Genomic DNA, 26,912 nt, shown 5'->3' with positions numbered 1-26,912 from the left:
CTCACTCTCACAGAAGAATGTGCTAGAATTCACTGCCTACAAACCTTTGATGGTGGGGGGGACGCATTTGGTTGTGCTGAAGGTATAGGTTTCTGAAAAGGGCCCTTCCCCAGCCTCGCTTGCTGCCTGGATTCTGAAGGAGTAGCATGTGAATTCCGTGAGTCTCTGGACTTTGTAGGTGTGGCTGGGTCCTCTGTAGATGGAAATAAACCTAGAGGAAAAAACAGAATCCATTAGCCACCTCAACTTTCATTAGTGACAAGAAATTAATTATCACTGTTAACTTACCTTTTACTACATACAAGGCAATGAAGTTCATGTTAACTGGGCACCTGAGAAATACAATGTGCTCTTTACCTGGACTTTCCAAAGAACTGAGGTTTAGCTTGAAAATTCCTTCAATTTTAACCTTTGCCTTCACAAGAGCTTTCAAAGCCCCTTTTCTAAACTAGTGAGAACACACTGAAGATTACAGATCTTTGAGAAAAGATTTTAAAAGAAGAAAAAAATACTTAGAATCCTTCATCAGGTTAATCAAAATAATGGAAATGCGGCACAGGTAAACTGGACAGCTTAAACTGGCAGCTTCTGGATCCTTCTCCAATCTGAGGCGGGACTATTCTGTACTCTGCTAATTATTACCTCCAAGAGGTGTAAGCGTAGAAGGCCTGAATATAGAAAATAAGGCTGGGGCGCCTAGGTGGCTCAGTCATTAAGTGTCTACCTTTGGCTCAGGTCATGATTCCAGGGTCCTGGGATCGAGCCCTGCATCGGGCTCCCTGCTTGGAGGGAAGCCTGCTTCTCCCTCTCCAACTCCCCCTGCTTGTGCTCCCTCTGTCAAATAAATAAATAAAATCTTAAAAAAAAAAAAAAAAGGACTTACATTTTTCAAGTGTTTTCCCCTAGGGTCTTGAAAAATTTGTATTTTTATAATAAAACTGGATTACCTTGGATTAGTATATGCTATCGTTTGTCTTTTTACAGTTAAATATAAAATTTTGGAAGTAACTGCCCCCAAATTATCCAGAATTTCTGTAGATTTGGGACTTGAATCCCGCCAGCCCAGGGACGTGTAGAAGACCACAACATGACTTGGTTCGACACAGGCTCATCGGCTCTCGCAGTGTCTGAGGACAAACCACAGTCTTCAGAACAATGCTTTAAAATGTCTAGACTCTTGGCCACTGTGGCCTAAGGGGTAGGCAGGATTTATGAATTCATTTAGCAAACATTTCTTGAGCATCTGCTGTGTGCCAGGCTCTGTGGCTTCAAAGATGAATGAGTGAGACTGAATCCCCGTGGGCTGGTTGGGCCTGTGTGTAGTCAGAGCTTTCTGAAAGCAGCAGCCTTTCCCTGGGTCGGAGAACCGTCCCTCTGGACAGATGGATGGGTGGGTAGGTCTAGAGATTAAACAACTTTTTCAGAAACCCTGTCCGAGAGTCAGTACTTTTTTTTTTAAGATTGTATTTATTTATTTGACAGAGAGAATGAGATCACAAGTAGGCAGAGAGGCAGGCAGAGAGAGAGAGAGGGAAGCAGGCTCCCTGCTGAGAAGGCCCAATGTAGAGCTCATCCCAGGACTCCAAGACCATGACCTGAGCCAAAGGCAGAGGCCCAACCCACTGAGCCACCCAGGCGCCCCAAGCCAATACTTAAAACACCCATGAACTCATCAGTCTTCCCAACTGAGTTCCTGAGCCCTAGTCATTTCACTATTTCGCGTTCCCTCTGCTGTGCTGTGCAAGGAAGCATCTTTACTGGGGGCTGAACATGTTCCATTTCAGGGAAAGCCAGAGTCCACTCAGAAACTCACAAATACCATGGCAACCTATTTGGTGCCCTGACACATTACCACCTTAATGAAGACTCCCTTGCTAATGCTGGAGGCAAATAGCTATTCATTAACTCATGCTCCCCATGGGCCAGGATCTCTGACCAGAGAGTCACGGCCTTTGGTTGTACCACAAAATGGAAGTCACGGTTTAAGAAGTAAATGTGTTACATCCTCATTACAAACTTGCAAGAAAAGCCTGGTTTTTCAAAGAATCTGGAGAGGGGTTACTAGCAATAGTACTGCTTCCCTGACATGCCCTGCTCTTAGGAGACTGTTTCCTTTTGACAATATGGTCAGTACATCTGCGTGGACAGTAGCACTCAGAGAAATGGACTGAAGCAGGTTTAGGACTCTGATATGGTAGCATCATCCTAAATTAGGCAAATAGCATACATACCAATTTTCAAATACATCAAAATCTGCTTCTGGACTATTTTTATTTTTCCCCCTTTAATTGATTGTTTGGCTTTCAGTGCTGCATTTCAGTTCCTAAAAATCGCATCCCAATTTACAGAAGGCACTGTAGAAACAGGTGCCAGCACTGAAGGACTCTGAGATTTTTGCCATTAGAGCATCTGTTTCCCCAGACTTATAGTTACTGGGGAAAAAAAAAAAAAAAAAAAAAGCGGGGCTGCATCTGCTTTCAGAAAAAAGCTAGAATGACTCTGAAGGAGACATTTACCAATGGATTTCAGGTTCCAGTTTACTCCCCTTGCATTCAATGAAGGTGGATGCACGTGCAGAAGGCCCAGCTTGTAGCTGGCGTTTCCCCTGGAGAGAAAGCTGGGGGCTGGCAGCCTGGCGCACCCAGCAGAAGAGCACAGAGAACGGGAGAGAAAGCAGTCATCCTTTCTCCCTCCAGCCTTCTGTAGAATAAGCATGTATCTAACCAGTCCTTTAATTTAGCCCTCTGTCTACTTTAGCAATAAGAAGTCATGACTTGCTTGCTGCCCTGCTTTGTCTGACCTCCCTCCCCTCAGAAAAGCCATGGAAGGAATTCTGGGGAAGTAGCCAAACTGGATGGGGCTACTTCCTAGGTCTTGTAATTAGCCAGGTACGGAGCCCTCAGTCAGTGCAGCGAGGACGACGGGCATGTGACAGGCTCTCTCCTGAGTCAAAGGGGCATGGGAGCGGCTAGGGGAGACACCAGGAATCCTAGCAGCTTTGGGAGAAACATTCTGAAATAGCTGGCAGGGCCAACTACTCCACCCCAAAGGCTTACTTAGAGAAAAGGGGGTGTCCTGTCCTCGTGCACCTATGCCCTAGGGCGGATACACAGACCCAAGGTCAGAAGATGCTGAGCAATGAAGCAAGGCAGCCGCACTCCTGCCTTCTGAGGACTTCTGAGGCCTGCCAAGAGTTTTAGAAGTTCATTCTTTTGGGACACCTGATGGTTCAGTTAGTGAAGCATCTGCCTTTGACTTAGGTCATGATCCCAGAGCCCTGGGATGGAGCCCAGCGTGGGCTCCCAGCTCAGTGGGGAACCTGCTTCTCCCTCTGCTTGTGGTCTGACAAACAAGCAAAATCTATTAAAAAAAAAAAAGTTGCTATGTTTATCCCTTAACAGGTTTCCCGTACCCTCCTTCTTCTTGAGGAAACATAAGAGGTGGAGTAGAAGAGAAGCGCAAGGGTGAGACTGTGGGGTAAGAGAATACAAAGACTGGGTATTCACCTTCTCATACGGAAATCATTGACCATACTCATGTCTAATTTCATGCTGCTTTACTTTCAACAAAGAAATGTATTAAATGCACAGGTCAATGGATTCTAGTTAAGAGCTCCATGTAAGTCAGCTTGTTAATCAAAAACTCAAATCTTTCCTAAACTCTCACCTCGGATTTTAGGTTTCTGGAGACATGACCTTCTCAAGTTAATGGCCAGTTTGGCACTTTTAGTCTCACTTTAGGGGTTTCAAGAGTCTTAATTTTGAAAACTCTGAGGGCTAACACCGGTTCCCACCATCCCCAATACACTCCTCGTCCATGCGGGTTCCATGAGCAGAACAAGCACCGAGACTGTGAGCCGCCAGCAACTTATCTAGCCTCTCTGTGCCTCAGTCTTCCCCTCTGTGCATTAAGGGTCCTCAGGCCCCAACCTCCCTCACGGCACCGTGGTCAGGTTTACTGGGTTAACAGAAGTGTTTAGACCTGTAATCACCACTCCCACAGGTGCCAACTATTTTATAGTGCTAGGGTTTTTATCAAACTCCACTCTCCCTCCTGAGAGACCATCTACATCCCCACTGGCTAATCCCGAGGTTCCTTTCTTTTCTCCGGGGTAGAGAGCTGGCGGTGTGGGGAGAGAGGCCGTCCAGTGAGCCAGGCTGTGCACCGGCCAGAGGTGTCAGCCACAGGGCTCCCTCAGGAAGTCCGCTCATCCTCCGTGCTGGGACTCCTGGTGAGAACGCCTCCCTCACTGGTCTCTGGTGGACTGGGTTTGAGAGCTCACGTAAATGCCACAGGCCCTACACAGAGCTCGCTGTAGGTAAGTGTCACGGATCCTCAATTTCTTTCTGTGCGTGCTGACAGTGATGTCTGTCTTAAACAAAGGCCAACCCAAACAAAATAAAAAGCTCACAAGCCAGCATTAAGAGGCACAGGGTCCCTCTTTTACCGCAACGCTATCATTATTCTCCATCACTCCAAGAGGCAGGAGAATAAAGGACGTCCTTTCTTTGGAGCCAGTGATTAAAGCTAGTTGCATGGTGGCCTCTCAGGGAGGCTCCGAGGGGAGCAACCCATGGCTAGAACCACCCACGCAGAGGCTACAAATATTCATGAAGTAAGTGTTTTAACAAAGACCAACCGAAGTTTTTCTTACCTAAATTTTTTTTTTAAACCATCTTCATTTTTAAAATTCATTAATAAGTCAGCCAGAGGCCTTTGATGATAGAATTAAAGATACACCGTGTGTCTTCAGACTCAGTGACTGAAGGCTACACATTCTAAATGGCAGCCAAGGATCCAGCCCCTAGAGCATGTCTGTGCCATTAAGAGAGGACAGGAACACCCAGCTTTGCTGATCCCTCCCACTAGGATCTGGGCCATCCAGGGTCATGGCTTGGACTCCACCTGTGTTCATGCACTGCCTGGGACAGGAGTCACTGCCAGAGGACAACAGGAATCCTACAGTCTCGAAGGCCCGGAAAGCTCTGATTTCAGTGTGCACTATCCCAAGCCTGGGGAAGGGGGTGGATGTCAACTGAGAAGCGGGAGGATCTGGAGCAGGTGGGGTGCCGACATCATCAGAGGATGGTCAAGGAACTCTCACCAAGATCTCAGTCCCTTGGCTCCTGAGGGAGAGAGGGTGGCCTGGGCAATAAGGGATCCGCGACAGGGAGGTGCTCTGATGCTACAGAAACACGATGAACTACGCATACCTGACAGCATGGCTCCCGGACTACAGCACGTGCTCAGTGCAGTCACAGAGCGATTTCAGTGTCTGCTTCCGAATGCAGCCACAGGCACCCCCCGCGGAATCACAGCTGCTTAAAGGTCATCCCGGAGCCGCGGGCCCACACTGGCACTGCCTCTGAGGGGGTCTTCCACTCTGCTCTCTACCCCTGCTGCCCAGGGCTGTGTACCTTGGGTGGCCTCAACCCCATGACCCTTCCCTTGGAAGACCAAGAGAACAGGTATAGAAACACCGGCAGAGCTGCGCCGTTGGCTAAGGAGGGGAAGGGTATGAAAACAGTCCCGAGTTCACAGACCTGAGCTTGAATTTAGGTTCACAGCCTGGGGCTTCTGGGCTCCAGAGCCACGAAGCTATTTCTGTCTGTGAAAAATGGGTGTGACAATAATGCCTCCCCTCACAGGCTGTTGTGAGAATCAAATGGGATCATGCTGGCGGAACTCGGTACGAAATGCCTAGTTGCTTGTGGGAATGCTAACACTCATGTTATTAAGGACACAACACCAAGGGTTATGAGTGGTTTGGTTGTTAATGTTGGAGAAGCCTGAAGGATGGCCCCAGAATGGCAACCTTTTGGCTTTCCTGAGCCACAGAGAAAGCTGTACACGTGAGCACCACCCACCCTGGCCCGGTTAACCCAGGCCAAGAATGGCTGCGGACGGCCGAGGAAGATGGGAGCTGTGGGTCCAGGACCAGTGCTGCCCATTCGTGGAAATCGGGGCATTTTTACTGAGAGAAAGGAAAAATGGCCCGAAATGTTCTCTTGTACTAAAGATATTTACTTGGAAGTGGAAACATAAACAAGGCAGAAGGTTGGGTGGGTCACTGAAAGTTTACAGTCTAAATGAATTCTTTATGGCTCTGCCTCCCACTTGCTTCAGCATTGACTGTAATAATGTCTTGAAACTAAACACTTCTATGGTAGCAAGCACACACGGGGTTTAACACTGCCAATTTAACAGTGATTTAAGAAAATGTTCTACAGATCTGTGAATACAAAATGGTTCTGCTTATTCTGTTTGCCTGTCAGAGTGTCTCCTTGGTTGGTACAAAGACGGACAAAAACCTTGGGCACGATGCAGAGTCTGTTACCATGAACTTGGACAAGCTGGTTAAGTCTCCAGGCTGAGTTTCCAGACACTCGGGATAATAACAACTGCCTCATTCACCTGGCAGGAGTTTTTATGAGAGCCGAATGAGAGGACCAAGTAAATTCTACGATTTCTTATTAAATACATATTAGGAAGGCAAAACAACAGATTCTTAACAGTTTCACGAAGTTCTAGGGGAAGGCTATATTTTAACCTCAGCATTCTAGGTTTTAACACATAGTAAAAGATGACTTTTTTCATTTTTGCAGTGAAAGGCAACTGAAGGAAGAAATTCAAACATGTTACATCTTTGAATGTTTATTTTCAATTATTTTAGAGTAAAATGATGATAGGTCAATAATTCAATTTTAAAAACTTTATTTCCTTAAAAAAGTTTTGTTTCAAAAAAAAAAAAAAAAAAGAAAAAGAAAAAAAAAAATCCAAGAATGCCCTGGATGGCTCATAACTTAAATTCACAGTAGAAAATAAGATAACACGAAGGTTCTTGTGTTTACTACCTTGTTCCTACTTTATAATCCCTAGGCCCATTACAAGCTAACAGTAGCTTGTTAATATTAACTCCTCACTAGGATCTACCCTGCTGACCTAAAATGGCCTCTAGTCCACTCCAGGCTGCAAATGGCATGTTTTGAAAGTTGTTCTACAACATCACAAATCAACAGCTGTTAGTAAGATCAGCACAGCTATATTAACGATGATGTGCCACTGCCTTCATTTTCTCTCAATCTCCCTGGGCCGCATGGGCTATGTGTGTGAGAGAGACAGACAGACTCTCCTCCATTACTGAAGCCATCCATGCTTGGGAGTGGAGGGTGTTCAAAACAGGGATGGAGAGGATGTGTCCTCGCTCCACCGAGAACACAGAGTCCTGTCATGTCTATGCAGAAGCAGTTGGAAGCAGATGGCATCGTGTGGGTCACCTGAGGCAGGGGCGGTGTTTCCTAGTCTGCTGTGAGGTTGGTGAGAGGCCCCACTTGCAGACCAAGCACCCAAGCGCCAGGGAGTTCTGAAAGACCCGTGCGAAAGGAGCTCCTCTCCTACCCCCACGCTCTCAGTTGCATACATGTCTACTGGCTCTTAAGGGATCCAACTCTAACATTTTTTGGTTAGGTTTCATTTCAGGCTCCTTTTCAAAGAAATAAAATGTCAATTGAGCTGCCGATGAGACTCTACAGAGAATAAAAGAAAATCCCTTTTTTCGTTTTTGTTGTTCAAACTGTACCTCGTTATTGATGTATTAAAAAAGAGATTTATTTTGAAAAAAAAAAAAAAAAAAAAAAAGAGAGAGAGAGATATTTCAGTGTGAAGTCCGTCTAAGAATCTTGAAGCCTCCCATTCTCCTTTCTTTTCAAGCATATGCAGGAATCTCTTCAAGGATACTCTTCCCAAAGTCCTGCAGATTTCAGTTTGTCTACTTCTATTTTAATGTGTTTGCCTCAATCTTACATGATTTAGGGGAAAAAAACACTAAAATGCTGTATGTTCTATTTATGTTTAAAGAGATCAAAATTCCATTTTGAAATAGGAAAAAAACACAACAACCCTATAGCCTGAATTTTTTTTTACTTCCAGTCCAATTAAGTTCTCTAACAGTTCATCTATCATTACTTACCTCTGCTTGTACCTGACATTTCAGGCTGCAAACCTAGTCAGACTAAGCCCACAGTACTCTATTTTGTAGACTTAATTTTTTTGCTTTTCTAAGACATATCAATGCTTTTCCTCCATCAATCAGGGACTGGAGACAGGCATTATTAGTTCCATTCTGTAGAGAGAGAAACTAAGGCAAAAAGAAGTGAAGGGACATGCCTCTAGCCATCTCTGAAACTCAGTAACAGATCTGGGATTAGAGAAGAGATCTGACACCCCTGTGGAGAACCACATCGCCTTCCACTGAGGGAAGGTAATACCAAAGTGTCATTTATCCAACAAGGGTGATCATGTGTGTTACCAGGACTATTCCAAAGAAACAAAGGAAACTAGTATCGACGGTCTCTGTAGGCCCTGAGCTAGTTGCCTTACATCTATTTAATTCAACAATATGCTCTGAGAAATGGAAAGCAGGGGTCTGTTCCATAATAAGCATACATTAGGGAAGTTCACTTCTCCCATAGGGCTCATACACTCTAGCGACTTTTATTAGTTGCTTAGTGTGTATTCTTTCAGGGTTTCTTTGTCCCTCTCTAACAGTCAGCAGTCATATTGTACACATTAACAAAGCCCTCCAATTTTGCCTGATGATGGGAAAAGTGTCACCGGCCTTAAGGACTGAGTTAAATGGAGAGCAACTGGTAATTAGCCACTCTATCAGAGCCCTCTGCACCATCCCCTTTTGCTGGGAATATATTGGCTTTAAAATACACTGGTGATCTGACTAAACCTAAACAACAGATCAGCCATAAATGCATTCCTGGAACTTAAGTTCCTCTCGTCTCGGTGCTGTGTACAATTATCAGGAACATAGACCCAGGAGGGTCAGGACGAGAATCAGCATCAACTCAAATTCTGTGAGGGCAGCCTAATGTTTCATTTCAGTAACACAGACAAATGCACGTTCAAAATCCTCAGTACAGCGTTACAATCTTAAAATGCATGAGTTGATCTTGTTATTCTAATCCCTGTATTAGGTTAATGCAGCATTATGAAAATGTTTACTCTGAGTGTATATTCTTCTTGCATACACAGGCACCAAAGACTTTCAGAGCTTCTGTGCCCGATTTGCTAAGAATAATAGACTTAATCACTCAAGGTCATGACAGATAATTTTTGTTTTTCTGCTGAAATTAAATAAAATCTCTTGTGCTGTCTGCTCATTGTTTCCCGTAAACTATTTTCTCAGTAAGATAAGTTCCTTATAGGTAGCCACATACCTCAAAAGACTTAGCACATTATAGTAATTCAGGAAAAAAATGATGACTGGGTCATTATAATCTAACTGCGAGGAATAAATGGCCCTATAAATATAAGGCACTGCTTTGAAGCTGCTACATCAAGACGTGGTCAGTGACCTTGGACTGGGAGCCTTGTGAGTCAAAAGCTTAACTACATGGAAAACAAATGTCCTGTTCATGGGGCACAAAATTTTCAACACAGCAAGCCCAGGTGACCCAGATGAATTCTAGGTTGATTTACCTGGGAGGCAAGGATTTGGGCAAGATGCTCTTTTGGGATCCCTTCTGTTTACATGAAATAGTCCCAAACTGAAAAAGAGCCACATGTAAAAGAATGAGAATAGGAAGAGGCATTCAGGTGGAGAAAAATCTAGGGCACATTTCTGTGCTTTGGAGATTGTATTCTTGGTTTCCACCCAATTCTGAGTCTATATCACTTGCCTCCAACCTAAGGCTCTTTTGCATGAGGTTATAAAATTGGGACCCTTTTAACACTCATTACCCTATGATTTTCTGTAAGAAGCCTTCTCTCCTCATTTAATTTTAAGCCTATAATCATACACTGAAATCGTAATAATCATTAAAATTAAATTCAAGTCAACTTATCAGAAACAACCCATTTTCCATCTAGCCAGGGAAGGCTTTGGTAGAAATCCTATCAGCATGGAAAATATTTCACTTTTTGTTCAAAAACTAACTAATGTAGATAAAAGCTCTCAATGTCCGGCATTTTGAAGGTGCTCAATAAATAGAAGTATCATTTAGGAAGTTTTAGAAATGTATTTTTGGCTCAAGATTATACTTAGAAATCTCTAGTTCATTTTATATTTTTTGACTGAGAGGTATATAAATAAATATAACAAACCATCAAAGTGTAGATATAAAACCTTAGGGGCTTTTGAGATCTTAAGTGGTCATTCTTTAAGAAATAGTATCTGGGGCACCTGGCTGGCTCAGTCAGTTAAGCGTCTGCCTTTAGCTCAGGTCATGATCCTGGATTGAGGGATCAAGCCCTGTGTTGGCCTCCCTGCCCAGTGGGGAACCTGCTTCTCCCTCTTTCTCTCCCTCTGCCCCTCATCCCTACAGAGAGTTCTCTCTCTACCTCAGATAAATAAATAAAATCTTTTTTAAAAAGTTGGTATCTTTCTTAGTTGTCAAAAGCAGAGGGGCACCTGGGTGGCTCAGTGGGTTGAGCCTCTGCCTTTGGCTCAGGTCATGATCCCAGGGTCCTGGGATCGAGCCCCACATCGGGCTCTCTGCTCTGCGGGGAGCCTGCTTCCTCCTCTCTCTCTGCTTGCCTCTCTGCCTGCTTGTGATCTCTGTCAGATAAATTTAAAAAAAATCTTAAAAAAAAAAAAAGCAGAAACAAAGATATGAAGAAAAAAGAGACAGCATGCCCTAATCATTTGCAAGAGCCGCCCTTCTGTAAAGGATATAGTTCACAACTAATCTAGAAGATTCAGTGCTTTCAGGTGAAAAAGGTGAAAAGGGACTCAGAGTTCACGTTCTAGTGTAGTCTAGGGTAGACTGATATCTGAGCAGCCAAATCAAGACAACTCTTTAATTTTAAAATTACCGAGAATGGAGTTACTAATTTTCTTTGTGTTTCCGCTGTAAAATGTTTTAGGACTAACATTATCTTCATAGCTGGCTAGGACAGCTGGGCAACTCACACATTGCCGGCTCTCCCTTTGAATACCCACAGCACCTGGTGACAAAATCCACCAAAACCACTATTTATCTACCTCTGGTTCTCACGGTGGCTACACGTAGGACATACAGTATTTTTGCCACATACATAATAAGAACTTATTAGTGGTTAATGCAATCAATGTATACACTAGGGAATATGTGTACCCTTCCCAAAATTCACGACTGGAGATCACTGTGGCAATGAGTTCAAGGAAAAATCCACTCCTTGAATGAAGACGCTTACTTTCAGTTGGACAAGCCACATCCAAGTCTCAAAGAACCTCAAGGAGACCGGAATGGACAAAAACTATAGAACTATAGAACTATAATCACAAGAATTATAATGTATCCAACTCAGATGATCTCCCCCTAATTCTCATGCATCAAGATCCAAAGTTAAATACAGGCTTGGATTTAAGGGGCCAGTTGATACAAAAGTTCCTCTAGACACTAAGGAAGGTCATCTTCAAACTCGAATTAGGCCAAGTTTCATCCTATTAAATCATAGGAAAATTATTCCCCAAATAGAACGAGAATTTATTATGGTCTATACTCCCATCACTTTAATAACTTTGAGAGCATTGACAAATCTAATTTAAAAAAGATATATTTGGACTCCAGATGATAAAATTAAGAAAAATACTGTCCCTAATGGTAAGTTTTCTTAAATTGCCATTTAAATTTAGGCAAGTCATTTATTTGATTAACAGTGCCATCTTTGGGCCTCCACCCCGCCCTTTTAATAGCATGAACTGACTGCTAGGCTCTGCACTCCCTTCTGTCCAGCACATTTAAATGTATCGTGACAGCACACTCATCCGGATCAGCATTCACGGGCATCCGTAGAGTTCTCCACACGAGGGCGCCCCCTACAGTAGGATGCAGACAACTGGTTTGGTGCAGAGCCCCCGCTGGGCCCACATTCCTGGACCTAACAGTAGAGGCAACTGCACGAGGAGTTAGGCAGCCCCCGCTCTGATCCCAACTCTGCTACCAGTGTCAATGTTTTTGGACTTCACTTTTTCTAAAGGAGGACATGACTATAAAATACTCTCTAACAAAGACTCTCTCAACCACCAAAGGAAGCCAAAAGCCCAGGGCAAAAAACAAAGGCTCATTTGCAAATTTCCCCAACTGCTAGCTTTAAATAGTTATCAGGATTTCTGTTTGTCCATAATTCTTGTTCTTCCATAATCCTGTTCCCTGCCAGTTAAGATTATGAACCCATGAAAGTGCATCTGAAGGTACCAAGCCTAGTAAGACGAATGGTCTTGTCTATGAGTGAGTATGCCTTTAATCTCCAGTGAACCTACCAAAAGAAGCCTCATTTTCTCTATGCTTTCTATACCAGGATGAGTTTCCAATAAAACAATCACTTTTTGTTCCTTTCTAGTCAAATTACTAGGTTTAACAGGTCCTTCAAAGATCAGTTCAAATGCCACCTGTCTCAAAAAGCCGTTTCTGGTTGCTCTCTACCTCCTCCAGCCTCCCACAACACTTTTCTCCAAGGGCATTCATGTTCTGAGACCGTGTTGGGGTAGACACGGGTAGAAGGGGCTTGTTTTTCCTTGATCTTGGTCTCCACTGAAGGTCTACCTCAAACAGTGCCTTCCTCACAGCAGGACTCCACTGCTCTGAAACATATCAATGTAGTTGAGTACAGGGTGGGGGATGAAGACCGGCTAGGGGTGTCTGTTCTAGTTAACCATTCCCCGGGAAAGGGGCAGGAGACTCTAATGCATAATGTGGGAAGGACAGAAATGGTTTCAGCAGATATGCCTTGGGGAAGTAGCAGCACGTACCTGTCCATCTGGGTGTCTTGGATTTATGCCCCCCCTCCCCACCTCCTTCACCTGATTCTCTGATCTGGCCTTTCGGTCACAGAACATTCTGTCGTCATTACCTTTACTCTGCATCTGAATTATTCCTAAATACAGTTCAGAGGCCCATCTTCTGATCGGGCATTTTCAAAGGAAATGAAATTAGGCTAAACAAATACAACGTGAAAGACTGGGTTTGATTTCTGTGGCCAAGAGTATTTCCTGGGTGTGCAATCTTACGAAGAATTTCCTGTTTGCTCTGGATAATTTCATCTTACACTGCCCACAGTTACAGAGCACGATCCCCATCTGTACATCACCACAGCTATTTCAGATTGGTAAACATGTTTGTCCCGATGGTCACTGAATATTTAAAAAGCTAACATCTCTTTCTGAGTCTTATTTCCCTTCGCGCTTGTGACTAATAGAACACTCTAACCCAGCGTGGACTTGATTTTGGCAGTTTTCTTTTTAGATAATTTCTCTGCATTATCTGGCTTTACGAAAGAAAAAAATAAACGCATAGATTATCACGCAAGTCAAGGGCTTCAGAATGTTAGTTTAGAACATTCTCAATGGCGGATGGACGGTATAAAATGTAGGACCCCAACACACAGGAAATCCTTCAAGCAGGAGGACCGACAAACGAGCAAGGATTCGTTCCGCAAGCCAAAGGCACAGAACCGTCCGGCGTGCCCCTCCCCGCCATCTCACCTCTTGTTTCTGTCCTCCAGCTGCAGTGTGTACACCAGGTCGTCGGCTGCGTGTGTCTTGGGGTTGCTGTCTCCCCATTTCAGCTTCAGGCTCTGGGGCCCTGCTGCAGCACATTCGAGCCTTGGAGGCAAGGGGGGTAATGGCCGAGTTTTTGCCCTAATGAACGGACTAAATGGTCCAGCTCCGATTTCATTTACAGCCTGAATTCTGATCCTGGGAAAAGGGAAAAATACATAAACATTGCAGGTTTAAGAAGCAGCAATTCCTCATTTCAAATAAAACACCGTGTGCAGTATTTCTTAGGTGCCCCTAAACCAGTATTATGGAATAAAGAAAAGCAAGTTAAAGTAATTCGAGACAAACAGAGAATAGGGCAGCCAGAAAACAGATTATATCCTCTCTTCCAAAAAACAGCAAGAATGAAGGAATCAGCAAGATATCTCTTAGTTCTTTAATTAAAAAAAAAAAAGTCTACTGTCTGAGGGAAGACATCCTAAAGATTACTATTATACCTTACTGTCGCCACCTGCTAGCTGCTTCCGAGTTAGCTTTGGAAGTGAGTGGGCTACAAGGAACACATGCAACAGGGGAGCGAAGGAGACTCCGTTAGAGTTTAAGAGCCACGGACAACTCTCCAACAGGACATTTCTCCTGCCTCACCCCAGAGTCTCTGCTTGTCAATAACCAGACCTTGGTGTGCAGACACCGCTGGTAATGGGGTGTCATTCAGATGAGCAAAAAAATCTTCACCGCATGTTTGCAATATGCAGCGTCATGGGTAATAAAGATGTTATTAACACTGCCCCATGGCCTATAAATTGAAAATCAAACAGAGTTAAAAACTGAAGTAACAGTATCCTATTATTATTCCTATTTTTCTCGTTCCTCCATTTCCTTACTGGCTGTAACAGCCCTCCAAGGTCTTCACACAACACAACGAGGGCACTGCCCCATCCATGTTCTCAACCCCGCCTCCCTGCAGTGACTACATGCCCTTGAAGCTTCTTTCTTCCTGGCATTTGGCAGCCTACACAGCCCGGTTCAGGCTTTCCTGCTCTGCTTCTCAGACCAAAGGTCTCATGCCACAGCCCCACCACCCCTCCACCCTCCATTCTTCCTCTCTTCTTCTGTATGGTGTGGACAGTGTTCTCAGTAACCTGACACTTTCACAGCTCCTAAGTCCTGGATATGCCTCTCCGCCACCCCTTCGTGTCCCACCCTCAGGCCTCCAGCAGAAACCTCCACCCCAGCCCCAAGACACACGACAATAAAATAAGTCAGAGATCAATTCCGAGGAAACAGATCAATTTAAAATACTCTTCTAATTTGGTTTTATGTACCTGTCACTAACAGTGATTATTGCTTACACTTACCTTAGAAAATACTATTTAGAAACTATGATACCTAAATTCATCTTGCAACCTCAAATTCGCGTGAACTCTTCAAATGTACAGATTATTTACTCTGGCAAGTCAGTCTACTAATGTGCCTGCAGACTGTGGAGAAGGAAGCAAAGCCCGGTTAACTACAGATGAGAGGAAGCAAGCACAGCCCACCCCAAGTCTCCCCCACCGATGTGGCCATCAGACAAGGACAAAAGAAATGCAGCAGCCATTTAGAAGCTCTGAAAGGTAGCAGCTGGAGGGTCTGGGGAAGAAGGGAAACTACACCAACCAGCAGTGAATTCACCACTGTCTCCCCCTCTGTGATCCGCCCAAAGGGACTCAATGCACCCTGGTATCTAGGAGCAGACATCAGCATGGACTGAGGGCTCTAGGAGAAGGAAGCCTGGCTCAGGAAAGGGCTCTTAGGATGCTCAGAGCACATGGGGAAAATCTTCCATTCTCTTTTTTCTCTTCTGCATTCTCTCTCTCCCCAGCCCTTACCCAATTCCTTCAGTTTAACAGCCTAAAGAAGAAACAGCACATGATCCTCTCAAGTGGTACAGTAAAAGCACCTGATGAAATCCAACTTCTACTCATAATATACAAATTCTCAGAAAACTAGGGGCAGAAGGAAACGTTCTCAACCTGAAAAGGGCATATACAGAAATACCTACATTATACTCAGTGGTGAAAGACTAAATAATTTCTGAGATCAGGAACAATGCAAAGATGCCTACTCTCAACACTCCAACTCAACATTATGTCCTAGAAGTCCCAGCCAGTGGCAGGAAAAAATGCCACAGAGATAAGAAAGAAAGAAACCAACACTGCAAGACACTGCTGAAAATCTTAAAGACCTAAAAAGGGAGAGACATTCTGTGTTCACGAATTGAAAGACTGCTAAAAAAAGGAACGTCAGTTGTCCCAAGATTGGTTTACAGAGACAATGCAATTCTAAACATTCTAGCAGGCTTCTTCTTGGTAGATCCAGGGCTTCCCAGATCCAGGGCTTGCAAAATAACTTAACATGGCTTAACATGATTCTCAAAGTATGTGGCAAGGCCAAAGAACTAAAATTGCCCAACACATAACTGAAAAGTAAGAATAAAGTTGAGAGAATCACACTTTCTGATTTAGGACTTACTATAAAGCTACAGTAATCAAGACAGTGTGGTACTGGTAAGAGACAGACACACAGATCAATGTAAGAGAATACAGACTCCAGAAATAGAGCCACAGAAATATGAAGGATTGATTTTTGACAAATGTGCAAAAGTAATTCAATAGAGAAATAATAGTCTTTACAAATGGTGCTGGAACAACTGGATGTCAAGAGGAAAACAAAACTCTGTCTAAACCTTGTGTCTTATTCTAAACTTTTTTTTTTAAAAACAATTTATTTACTTATTTGACAGAGAGAGAGAGAGAGACTACAAGTAGGTAGAGAGGCAGTGGGGGAGGGGCAGGCTCCCTCCTGAGCAGAGAGCCTGATGCAGGGCTCAACTGGCCCCAGGACCCTGAGATCATGACCTGAGCTGAAGGGAGAGGCTTAACCCACTGAGCCACCCAGGCGCCCCTTATTCTAAACTCAGAATGGATCATGGATCTAAACATACACTATAGAACAGAAAACTTTTAAGAAGAAAATAAACAGTATCTGTTACCCAGAATTAGGTGAAGAGTTTTTACCTATGATGTGAAAAGCATGATCAAAAAAAGAAAGAAGGAAAAGAAGAGAAAGGAAAAAAAAGCACAAAGAAAGAAAAAGAGAAAGAGAAAGAAAAAGAAAGAGAGAAGAGAAAGAAGAAAGGAAGTAGAAGGAAGAGAAGAGTTGGGACTTCAAAATTCAAACAGTTTGCACTGTTAGGAGAATGGAGGCAAGCTATAGACTGGAAAGAGATACGTACAAATTATATATCTGATAAAAGGACTGTATTCACAATGTATAAAAACCTCTGAAAGTCAATAGTAAGAAAACAGCCAACCTAATTAAAAAATGGCCAAAGACTTGAACCAACATTTCACCAAAGGGGATACACATATGCCAAATAAGCAGACGGACAGTTAACATCATGGGCTAGTCGGACAATGGGACTTAGAACTACAGTGAGGTATCATTCTATCCCTACTAAAGTCATTAAAAGAAAACCCAATACCATGCTGGCACACATGAGGAGCACCTGTAACTCTCACAGGTTGCTAGTGAGGACGCACAATGGTGTAGCCACACAGGAAAAAACCAGCTGTTCTATTTGACTTCTTATAAAGCTTAATATACATGCATATAACCCATCAATTCCACTTCTGGGTCTTTAGAGAAATTACAATTTATGTTCAGACAAAACCTGCACACAAAGGATTATAGCAGCTCTATTCATAATCACCCCAAGCTGGATAAACATCTGTCTTCTGGTTTTGGAATGTAGCAAATACTTCTGATAAAGTACAGCAAAAATCCCATTAAAAAGAGCCTTACTTTCCCCAGACTCTATTAAATGTGGGGCTCTATCAGGTCTCTTGTAGATATAACCTTGAAAGACTAAAATAAACTCTGCCTCACCTCTCAACTTGAAATCTCACAGCATTATGGTGTTAATACAGGAGTCCCCCCCCCCCTCCCCCTTGTGATTGGACAGGAGGAAATTTTTCTCAACTGGAGAGGAAAGATCTTTTTAAAAAAAGGTCGTCATCATGGTGGTTGGAATTACCCCTTTTCTCTTCTTAGGAAAAGAGAATTAAGCCAGACATTAAGTTTTAGCCTTTCTTCAATGGTATGACAAATCTCCTCACCTACAAGGTTTATATTAATGTCCTTCTACTGTGCAGACTGCCATTCCCTCCCCTTATTATAGGGACAAATATTCCTAGAGCCCAGAACCCAAGATGCTTTCTTCTGTTTGCCTGCTTCTTGGAAGCCTAGGTTTGAGACGTACAACAGTATCCCTAATTTCTAGGTGGAGCCCACGAAGTAGGAATTACTCTACTTTACAAATGAAGAAACCGAGGCCTGGCTAGGTCCAGCATGTGTGCCAACTGACACGACAGACAGAGGTCAGAGGTGATGTGAATTTTGTCTTTTTTAGGCTCAAAGTCTTTCGTCCATTCTGGCACACCATACTCTCAGAGTGTAACTTGAACCAAACACAGTTTCTAATCCAATCAAGAGGTAATTTTAATTCAGATCACACTTTCAGATCAACAATTGCCTTTTGCCAATAAAGCGGGCATCTAGAACAGTCAAAACATTTTTTTACATTATTTAAAAACCGGCCTCAAAGTAAATTTTAAAATACCTCAACTTATCTACATTCTTACACAATACATTCTGTTTCAGTAAAAATGCATGGAAAAACATTTTTCTGGGTAGCTGATGCACTGAACTAACATCACTTAGTTCTAATGATAAAGTAAAACTCAAAACTGAAATACAACTGAGGAACTGATAAAATTAGAGACAGCCATGGGGCGCCTGGCTGGCTCTCTCAGTCTGCAGAGAGTGCAACTCTTGACCTCAGGGTTATAAGTTAGAGTCCCACATTGGGTGCAGAGATTAGTTAAAAATAAAATCTTAAAAAAAAAAAAAAAAAAAAAAGAAGAAAAGAAATGAGACTATGTCTTCTTGCATTTTGGTAAAAATATGACGTGCTCTGAGTCTAGGAGGCTGAGGAAAAGCTGAACGAGGACTATGATGGTTGCTGTTTATTTGGGAGTGAAAAATGCAGTGTGAAAATAATTTCATAATTCCAGTGGGATCTCACACAGAACTAATAAGCAAAACGAACACTGACCTGAGGAACCATTCTAAGAATTCACCTCAGAAAAAAATGACCTTCGGGGCGACTGGGTGGCTCAGAAGGTTGAGCCACTGTGGTAGGCTTGGGTCATGATCTCAGGGTCCTGGGATTGAGCCCCACATCCGGCTCTCTGCTCAGCAGGGAGCCTGCTTCCCCACCTCCATCTGCCTGCCTCTCTGCCTACTTGTGATCTCTCTCTGTCAAATAAATAAATAAAATCTTTAAAAAAAAAAAAAAAGAAGAAGAAGAAAAAACTGACCTTTAAGTTTTATTAGATTAATTAAAGTCTATTCCAAACCCAAACTTGACAAGTTTTCTCTTTACCTGAAATAACATGGTAACCTTGAAATTTAGATTGGATCCCCAGGCTTCTTTCTTCTTCTTCTTTTTTAATGCATTATATCAGTTTCTGAAATCGTCAGCTCTGCAAATTACGTATAAGGGAAATGGAAGTTTGCTTTCCAGTTAAGGGAAGTGATCTCTAACTCTTGAGAAATTCTGTGCTGGGCAGGCTGATTTGGAAACCTCAAGTGGCAGGCAGTCTGCAATGTCCAGTGGTACATGGGTAATTCTGACCAAAAAAATTCAATTAAGAAGCACAGCCTTTATAGTTTTTGACTGACAAATCTTCTAATAAAATTATCTACTACTACTACTAGTTGTATATGCTAAAAACATTCCTGCTTCAGAAGTTTGTAGCCTTCCAGGGGCACCTGGATGGCTCAGTCGGTTGAGCGTTTGACTCCTGGTTTCAGTCAGATTGTATGTGAGATCAAGCCCCGTTTGGGGCTCTGCGCTCAGCGTGGGGTCTGCTTGAGTTTCTCTCTCCCTTTCCCTCTGCTCCTCCTCCCCCTGCTCTTTCTCTCTAAAACAAATAAATAAATCTTTAAATTAATAATAATAAAAAAAGAATCATAGCTTTCCATAACACACTTTATACACATACACACTCTCAAATTTGACACTCTCTATGTTAAAGTAAGAATGACTTTCAAAATGAACTTCCTTAGCTGGGGAGGGTGACTTTTCAATCCTAATCAGCCATCCCAGTACTCAGGGTGTCTCCTGTGTGAGGGTTGGGAGCAACTGGGACAGCCGGAGGAGAGGGCTAAGAGCAGAAGATGAACTTTTTATACCCCACCCCTCCCCACAGCCCGCTGTCTAAGCATCTAGGACAAAAATATGAAAGAAGGAAATAATCATCAGGTAACTTCCGAAGAAATAAAAATACCAGCTAAAACACAAGAAATCTCTGGAGGAAATCATGCCATTGGAGTAAAGGATTTAGTACCTGTGCTGCGTTCTGTTTCTAGGCAGTCAGACTAGCCTTTGACAGGAAACCAAGCCTTCAAAGTCCTCCATTGCTTAAGAAATGATACCAGATACCCACAGACCTATAATCTGGTTACAGCCTACTTTGCAGCTCATTTATCCCCTGGACATTAGCAAAAGATCATTTACGGAGTGCTGACTTACTGTGTGTCAGGTCCTATATGAGGCACCCAGAATCCTATCTAAAACATACCCTACTAGGTAACTAAAGGTATTGTTTCCATTTTACAGATCAGAAAACTGAGGCAGAGAGAGCTTAAATAGCTTGCCAGAGGTCACAAAGCCAGTGTAAGTGAGGCACCCAGGACTGAAGTCAAGCTGTTTGACTTAGAATCTGTCTCCCAATACAGCCCATCTCATCTTATTACAATGATTTATGATTCATTTTTTGACAGGCTTTGACACAGAGTAAAGACTCAACAGATGTTATTTTTATCTCTGTTTTACCTAGCAAAGAGGGCATAAAAGAGTGTAATGAACAAATCTACCTTAAGTTTTAGTTGTGTGGTAGCTTGGTATGAGTCAGACACATAATGAGGTTGCCAAAAAAAGTAATCGTAGACAACCTTCCCAACAGTTCAATATGGAGACCATGAAAGTGACAGTCTGGCTCTGCTCTGAGCCAGCCAACCAGACCATTCCTGGAGGTCCGGGCACCACTCATTAAAGAGTCCGTCAAGACACAGAACTCACCCAGTAAGAGGATGGAGGAGTGAACCGAAAACCCATGCTAGTGAAGACAGATGTGAAGGAAATGAGGATGGTTAAAGAGAGGACAGCGGACACTATACGACAGTGATGTCTGGACCCCCTGGGTCCTACTAAACCGCAGGCTAGAGGAATGGAGCTCAGACTCCTGTAAGATGCAAAAGCTGTCTGGGTGATTCTCACATACATCAATACCCAAGAATCACTGCTCTAAGGCAAAACTTCTTAAACGTTAACATGCATCAAAATCTCCTGCAGGGCTGGTTAAAGCAGAGTGCCAGGCCTTAATCCCAGAGTTTCTGACTTAGTAGATATAGAGCAGAGCCTAATAATTTGCATCTCAGCCAGTTTCTAGAAGACGCTGATGCTGCTGGTCCGGGACCCACACTGTGATAACCACTGCTCTCAACGAAGGCCCAGTATCAACTGCACAGGTGTTGGAGGTATCAGAAGTTTTAACAAAATATAATGGAAACACTATAAAATTAGTTATTCACAAGTGGACTGGACTGCCTGGTGAATTGAAGCTGGAACCATGGCCCTGTGACTGGAGATACTCAAGCCAGGACACTGGGAAGGGAGGCTGCCAGGCAGTCTTCTCTCCCTCTGCTCCCAGAGCCTACGGCACCGTGTGTCAAAAGAAAGCTCTGTCTCTGTTTTCAGAAACATTTTCTTCTCAAGCTAAAACACAAGCATATTCCAAGCTCAGCGGTAAGTTCAAAAGTAATGCCCTTAAAAATAGCATCGTAGGGGCACTTGGGTGGCTCATAGGGTATAAATGTGTGTCTTCAGCTCCGGTTGTGATCCTGGGGTCCTGGGATTGAGCCCCACATCGGGCTCCCTGCTTGGTGGGGAGTCTGCTTCTCACTCCCCCTCTGCTGCTCCCCCTGCCTGTGCTCTCTCACTCTCTCTGTCAAATAAATAAATAAAATGTTAAAAAAAAAAAAAAAGGCACTGTAATTTCAACCAAATTCCCTACAGGGTGTCAGTAAGCTGGTGGGTGTTTTTGTAAGCACCAACGGAAAAGCAACAAATCCATTAAAAACCCCACCGGTGTCAGAGAGTTGCTTATAGAGGTGCACATTTTTGTTTTGGCAAAACAGAGAAAGACAAACTCAGCGTGAGAACAAAGTGTAACTGCTGAAGTTTAAAAACAAATAAAAGAAACAAGTGCTTTCTCCAAACCCCACAGCTTGCTTAAAATGTTTCATTCCACGCTTTTGTCTAGAACATCATGATCTGTTCACTTATCTTTTAACCAATTTGTGGAACAGAAAAAGGTGAGGTAAATGTTGATTGGGCTGAAATTATACCCTTAGTTACTAGAAATACTCAATTTTGTATTTCATTATAATTATAGCAGTTCTGTTTTTGAAACATACAAAGAACAAGACAGTGGGCTGGTCAGACTTCTACAACAGAGTACCCAATTATGTACTCTAGAAACTCGTCTAAAGTTGTATAAAAAAACCTTATAGATAAATAATGACCTTAATATCTTAAATAGGAAATATCCAATTTACTTATTGCTTGGCCAGCAATGACAGCTAATTCTTTTGGAGAGAGGGCGGGCCAGGGGAATGGCAAGAACAGACAGTACAACTGGATGCAAAGATTTACCTTTTCTAAAGCCATTCCGTCCTCATACAGGCTGTCTGAAATGGGATCTTCCAGAACTACCTCGTTCAGGTTAAAGAGAGACTTTCCACATCCAGCTCAATATACTAGTCCTGCATATCAATACTGAACTGTTCATGCCACACCCATCCAATACTTTTAAAAGTCTTAAAGTTTTACTACCCAAATCTAAACTCATGCTTCCATAGTCCCTACAGTACTAAACATTTCACCCTCTCTAAAATAGAATTACCTTGGGAGGGACTTTTAGATTTTTTTTTCCTTAAGATTTTACTTATTGGGACACCTGGGTGGCTCAGTTGGTTAAGCGTCTGCCTTCGGCTCAGGTCATGATCCCTGGGTCCCAGGATCAAGTCTCACATCAGGATCCCTGCTCAGCAGGGAGCCTGATTCTCCCTCTGCCTACTGCTCCCCCTGCTTGTGCTCTCTATGACAAATAAATAAAATCTTTAAAAAAAAAAAAAAGATTTTACTTATTTACTTGATGGGGAGAGAGAGAGACAGAGAAAGCGTGTGTGCAAATGCAAGCAAGGAGCAAAGGCAGTGGGAAAGACAGATTCCTTGCCTGGACAATGAGGACAATGTGGGGCTCGATCCCAAGACCCTAGGATCATGACCTGAGCTTAACCAACTAAGCCACCCAGGCACCTTGAGGAGGACTTTTTTTGGTAAGATTTTATTTATTTATTTATTTATTTATTTGAGAGAGAGAGAGAGAGAGAGAGAGAGAGAGAGAAAAGGAGGCTCCTGCTGAGGAGAGAGCCCGACATGGGCTCAATCCCAAGATCCCAGGATCATCACCTGAGCCGAAGGCAGACACTTAACCAACTGAGCCATGCAGGCACCTCAGAGAGGGACTTTTGAACATGTCTTTAAATCATCATTTTTGTGGAAGATATTTCTCGTAATTTACACTGTGAATGCTATTTCATTATTAAGCAAAGATTCCTGTATGTTCTTTCATTTGTCTTTGAGCTCTAGATTTCTTTCTCAAAGTCATCAGACTGTACGTTGAGTAAGAAGAGTCAGCATTGCCCCATTAGTAGATCCTTCCATAAACCTTGAAGTTTTATAGTCACTTATATCACCTTCAAGGTAGATATAATACCTGCAAGAAGCAAAAATCTTGGACTAACATTTTGCCCTACAAGAATTTTATTTAAAAAAATTTAAAAAAGGGATCTTTTATGATTTCTGATCCAAACATTCAGAGAGCTGACCTGAGGGTCTGAGTTCCCTCTGGGGTAGACACGGGTGTGGATCAGAATGGACACAAAACCTTTCTCTGAGGCCCTGAATCAGTGTGGCTTCTTCCAAGGTTTTCCACCAGAGAGATGAGGTCAGGCAATATTCTGGACAGCTGGGGAATGACATTTCCTTGGTCATTTTTCCCAGAGGTACACCTCATGGTGAAGTTTTCCTTAGAGCGTCATCACTGGGGAAATTCCCTGAGGGCAAGGTGTGGATTTAGTCATCCCTGGATTTCCTCAGCACCTGGTTAGAGAGCTGTAGACACAACAGAAGCTTGGCATGCGGTCAGCAAACAAGAGTGAGGACTGGTTTTTTTGAGAATGGCTAAAAGGCTAAAAATGAAAGAATACCCTTGGCTTGCCTCTTCATCTCAGTCAGTCATATCCCACTTTATTTAGTTTCTTTCTCAAGTCCCACTTCAAACCATTCTGATCACACTCTGAACCTGGGGCTTCCTCTCTGAAATACCAACAGGATTCTGTACACAGTTTTATTTTCAGCCTGTGATGTCACAATAACCTACTGTCCTACTATTGCTATTTAAGTGTCCCTCAGTTCTGTGAGCTCTGAGGGCAAGGATAGGGTCTAGAATTGTTTTACGAACACACAGTGTTTGTAGTACTATACCCAAAAGACATTTTTTACGAATCCGTCATTGCTTTTGAAAAGCAAAAATAAATCTAGTTATATAAGTCAATTTCTTTTTTTTAAAGATTTATTTGAGAGCAAGAGAGAGAAAGAGAGAGAGAGAAAACACAAGCAAGGGGAAGGGCAGAGGGAGCAGACTTCCTGCTGAGCAGGGAGCCTAACGCGGGGCTCGATCCCAGCACCCTGGGATCATGACCTGAGCAGAAGGCAGATGCTTAACCGACTGAACCACCCAAGCGCCCCTAGTTATGTAAGTCAAAAATGCATTGAATACACCTAACCACTGAAGCTTGGCCTCGCCCATTTAAACCTGCTCAGAACACTTACGTTGGCCTACAGTTGGGAAAATCCTCAATCACAAAGCCTCTTATGTAATCAAGTACTGACGATCTCCTGTGATGTATTGAGTACTGGTCTGAAAGTGAAGACCAGAAAGGCTGCATGGGTACAGAATGGTTGTTGAGCACAACCGTTGCGGATGCTCCTGATCCTATGGTGGCCTTGGGGCTGCGGCTCAAGGCCAATGCCTGGCCACATGAGTCAGGGTCAGACCACACGACCGCTAGTCCAGGAACAGCTTGAAATGCAAAATCAGAATCCAGTTCCTACCAAATGTGCATTGTTTTCACGCCATCATAAATCAGGACTGTCTGGAACCTGACTGAGGGAGATGCTCCGAGAAGGCACACCTCAGTGACTATAGCTGCTTCTTGGACTCTAACGTTAATTATACATTGTCCGTTTTCAAGGAGTTAAGGCAACTTGAAGACGGAGCTAAATAATTTGAAATTTCAAGAGGCCACATTGGAGAAGAAGATGTGTGAGCAGAGAAGAGGAGGTTGCTGGCTTTTTAAGAATTCCGGGATGAGGGAGAAAGAATGCAGATGCTAACTGAGCATTGCTCAGTTACGTGTAATGTAATTTTTTTCTCTGCACCCCCCCCCCTTGCAAAAACCCTGAGTACAAGCTACATCACTAATGCTTTGTAATACTGTGTCTGCTTTGGGGGAACCAAAAGAATGGTGAAGGGCAGCTTGGGAGGTGGGTAAGTACATGCTGAGGACAGACAGTGTCCACAGAAGGACACGAGTCCAAGGTAAAAGTATGAAGAAAAGTGGCTTAAGAAAAGTGGCTAACTAAGAGACCAAGAGGGAAGAACTAATTTAAAGCAGCAGGTAAAATTCCCCCTCAAGGGTTAGGAATTGTATAAATTTGTAACTGACTCTCAAAGCACAAAGCAACACAAGTTTTCAAAATGTATTTGCATTCGGTACTCTTAAATACATTAACTAAGAATGATTAGAATTCACTCGCTTGGCTTTTAGAACCTGAAGGGTCTAGAGCCCCAAGGACTGATGTGTTGATGCAACTTTATCTCTGCTTTCCTGCACTCACCGGTAGGTGGTTTCTGGAAGGAGGTCTTTTATAACGTGGGTGGTGGTATTGGCCACGGTGATACTAGTGTCTCCAAGGTCAATATTGTAAGCAAGGATTTCAGATCCATTATTGCACGGCTCTTCCCAGTTCAGTACAAGGCACACAAAAGGTGAATCAGGGTAGGCATTGAGGGTCTCCTCTTCCAGGACACAGAGAGTGGAGACAGGGTCAGGGGCAGACGCTGGTGTCTGGCAGAGGACAAGCTCACTATATGGTCCTGCTCCAGCTTGATTGACAGCCTATAAAGACAAGGGCAAGCAAAGTCCACGTTACCCCAATGTAAATTCTAATGCCTTCATGTTAGGTGCTGCACACAATTTACTTCTAGAAACCTGGATAGAGCTGAATCTCAGAAAATGTTCCCTTTTCACAACCCACTTTCCCCACAAATGCCAATGGCAACTTCTCTGTTAATAAAGCAGAAGATAATATCACCATCATCACCTTTTATGAAAAATAATTTAAATAACACTTTGTGTTTGCACAGCCCACTTCAGGTTATATGCTGCTCTGTGACAACTCCCCAGTAACCGTCTGGGCTGGGGTAGACAGTAAATGGCCAGTATTCTTCCACAGTTTTCCATGTGAATGATAAATGGCTACGTGAAGTCAATTCTCAGGCCTTTCTGATTTTACCTGAGCGCAAGAGCTGAGACCTTCATTACTCACTGCTCTATCAAATACTTATTCAATGGGTCTCCAGGGCCATACTCTCATTTCTACTGACCTGCTGTTGCTTCTCAATCACCTTTGCCGAATGCTACTTATCACCTGGATCTCTCAACACTGAAGGCCACCAGGGCTCAGGCCATGGACACCTCTTCTTCTTTTTAAAAATCTCTGCTCTAACTCCTCAAGGTATCACGTTGTCCCAGAGGTAAATGCCATTTATATCATATCCCAGGGATAAATGCCATATTATACCCTAATACTGTTTATATCCTACTCCCAAATTCACTTGTGTAGCTCAGACCACTGCTGTGAATGCCAGCCCAGTATATCCAGCTTCCTTTGGGCCATCTCCACTTGAACATCAAAGAGGCATCTCGAACTCAAGTGTCCGCACCGTCCTCTCATCTCCACCCCATCCCTCTTCACCAAAAATCCGCACTGTACCTGCTGTAGTCCCTCTCGTCCCTCAGGCTGTTCAAGTCATATCCCAGAGACATCACTGGACATCTTTCTTTCTCTCATCCCCCAATCCAGGCCCCGAGCACATCCTGCACCAAAGCCTGGTCCAACACA

The 26,912-nt window shown here is 43.3% G+C and overlaps 1 protein-coding gene across 2 annotated transcripts in view; it reads right to left on the bottom strand.

Annotated features, from left to right (window-relative positions):
- FNDC3B (fibronectin type III domain containing 3B) overlaps positions 1-26,912 on the bottom strand; it is a 342,975-nt gene that overhangs the window by 16,289 nt on the left and 299,774 nt on the right. For both annotated transcript variants that reach the window (XM_082688730.1, XM_082688731.1), the window contains exons 22-24: positions 25,626-25,906; positions 13,475-13,687; positions 45-211 (exon numbers count right to left, since the gene is read on the bottom strand). In XM_082688730.1, the coding sequence (XP_082544856.1) occupies positions 45-211; positions 13,475-13,687; positions 25,626-25,906 (661 nt within the window). The remainder of the gene's footprint in view (positions 1-44; positions 212-13,474; positions 13,688-25,625; positions 25,907-26,912) is intronic.

Source organism: Mustela nivalis (genome assembly GCF_964662115.1).
Source record: "Mustela nivalis genome assembly, chromosome: 1".
Classification (NCBI taxonomy): domain Eukaryota; kingdom Metazoa; phylum Chordata; class Mammalia; order Carnivora; family Mustelidae; genus Mustela; species Mustela nivalis.
This window is presented reverse-complemented; position numbering and strand designations above follow the sequence as displayed.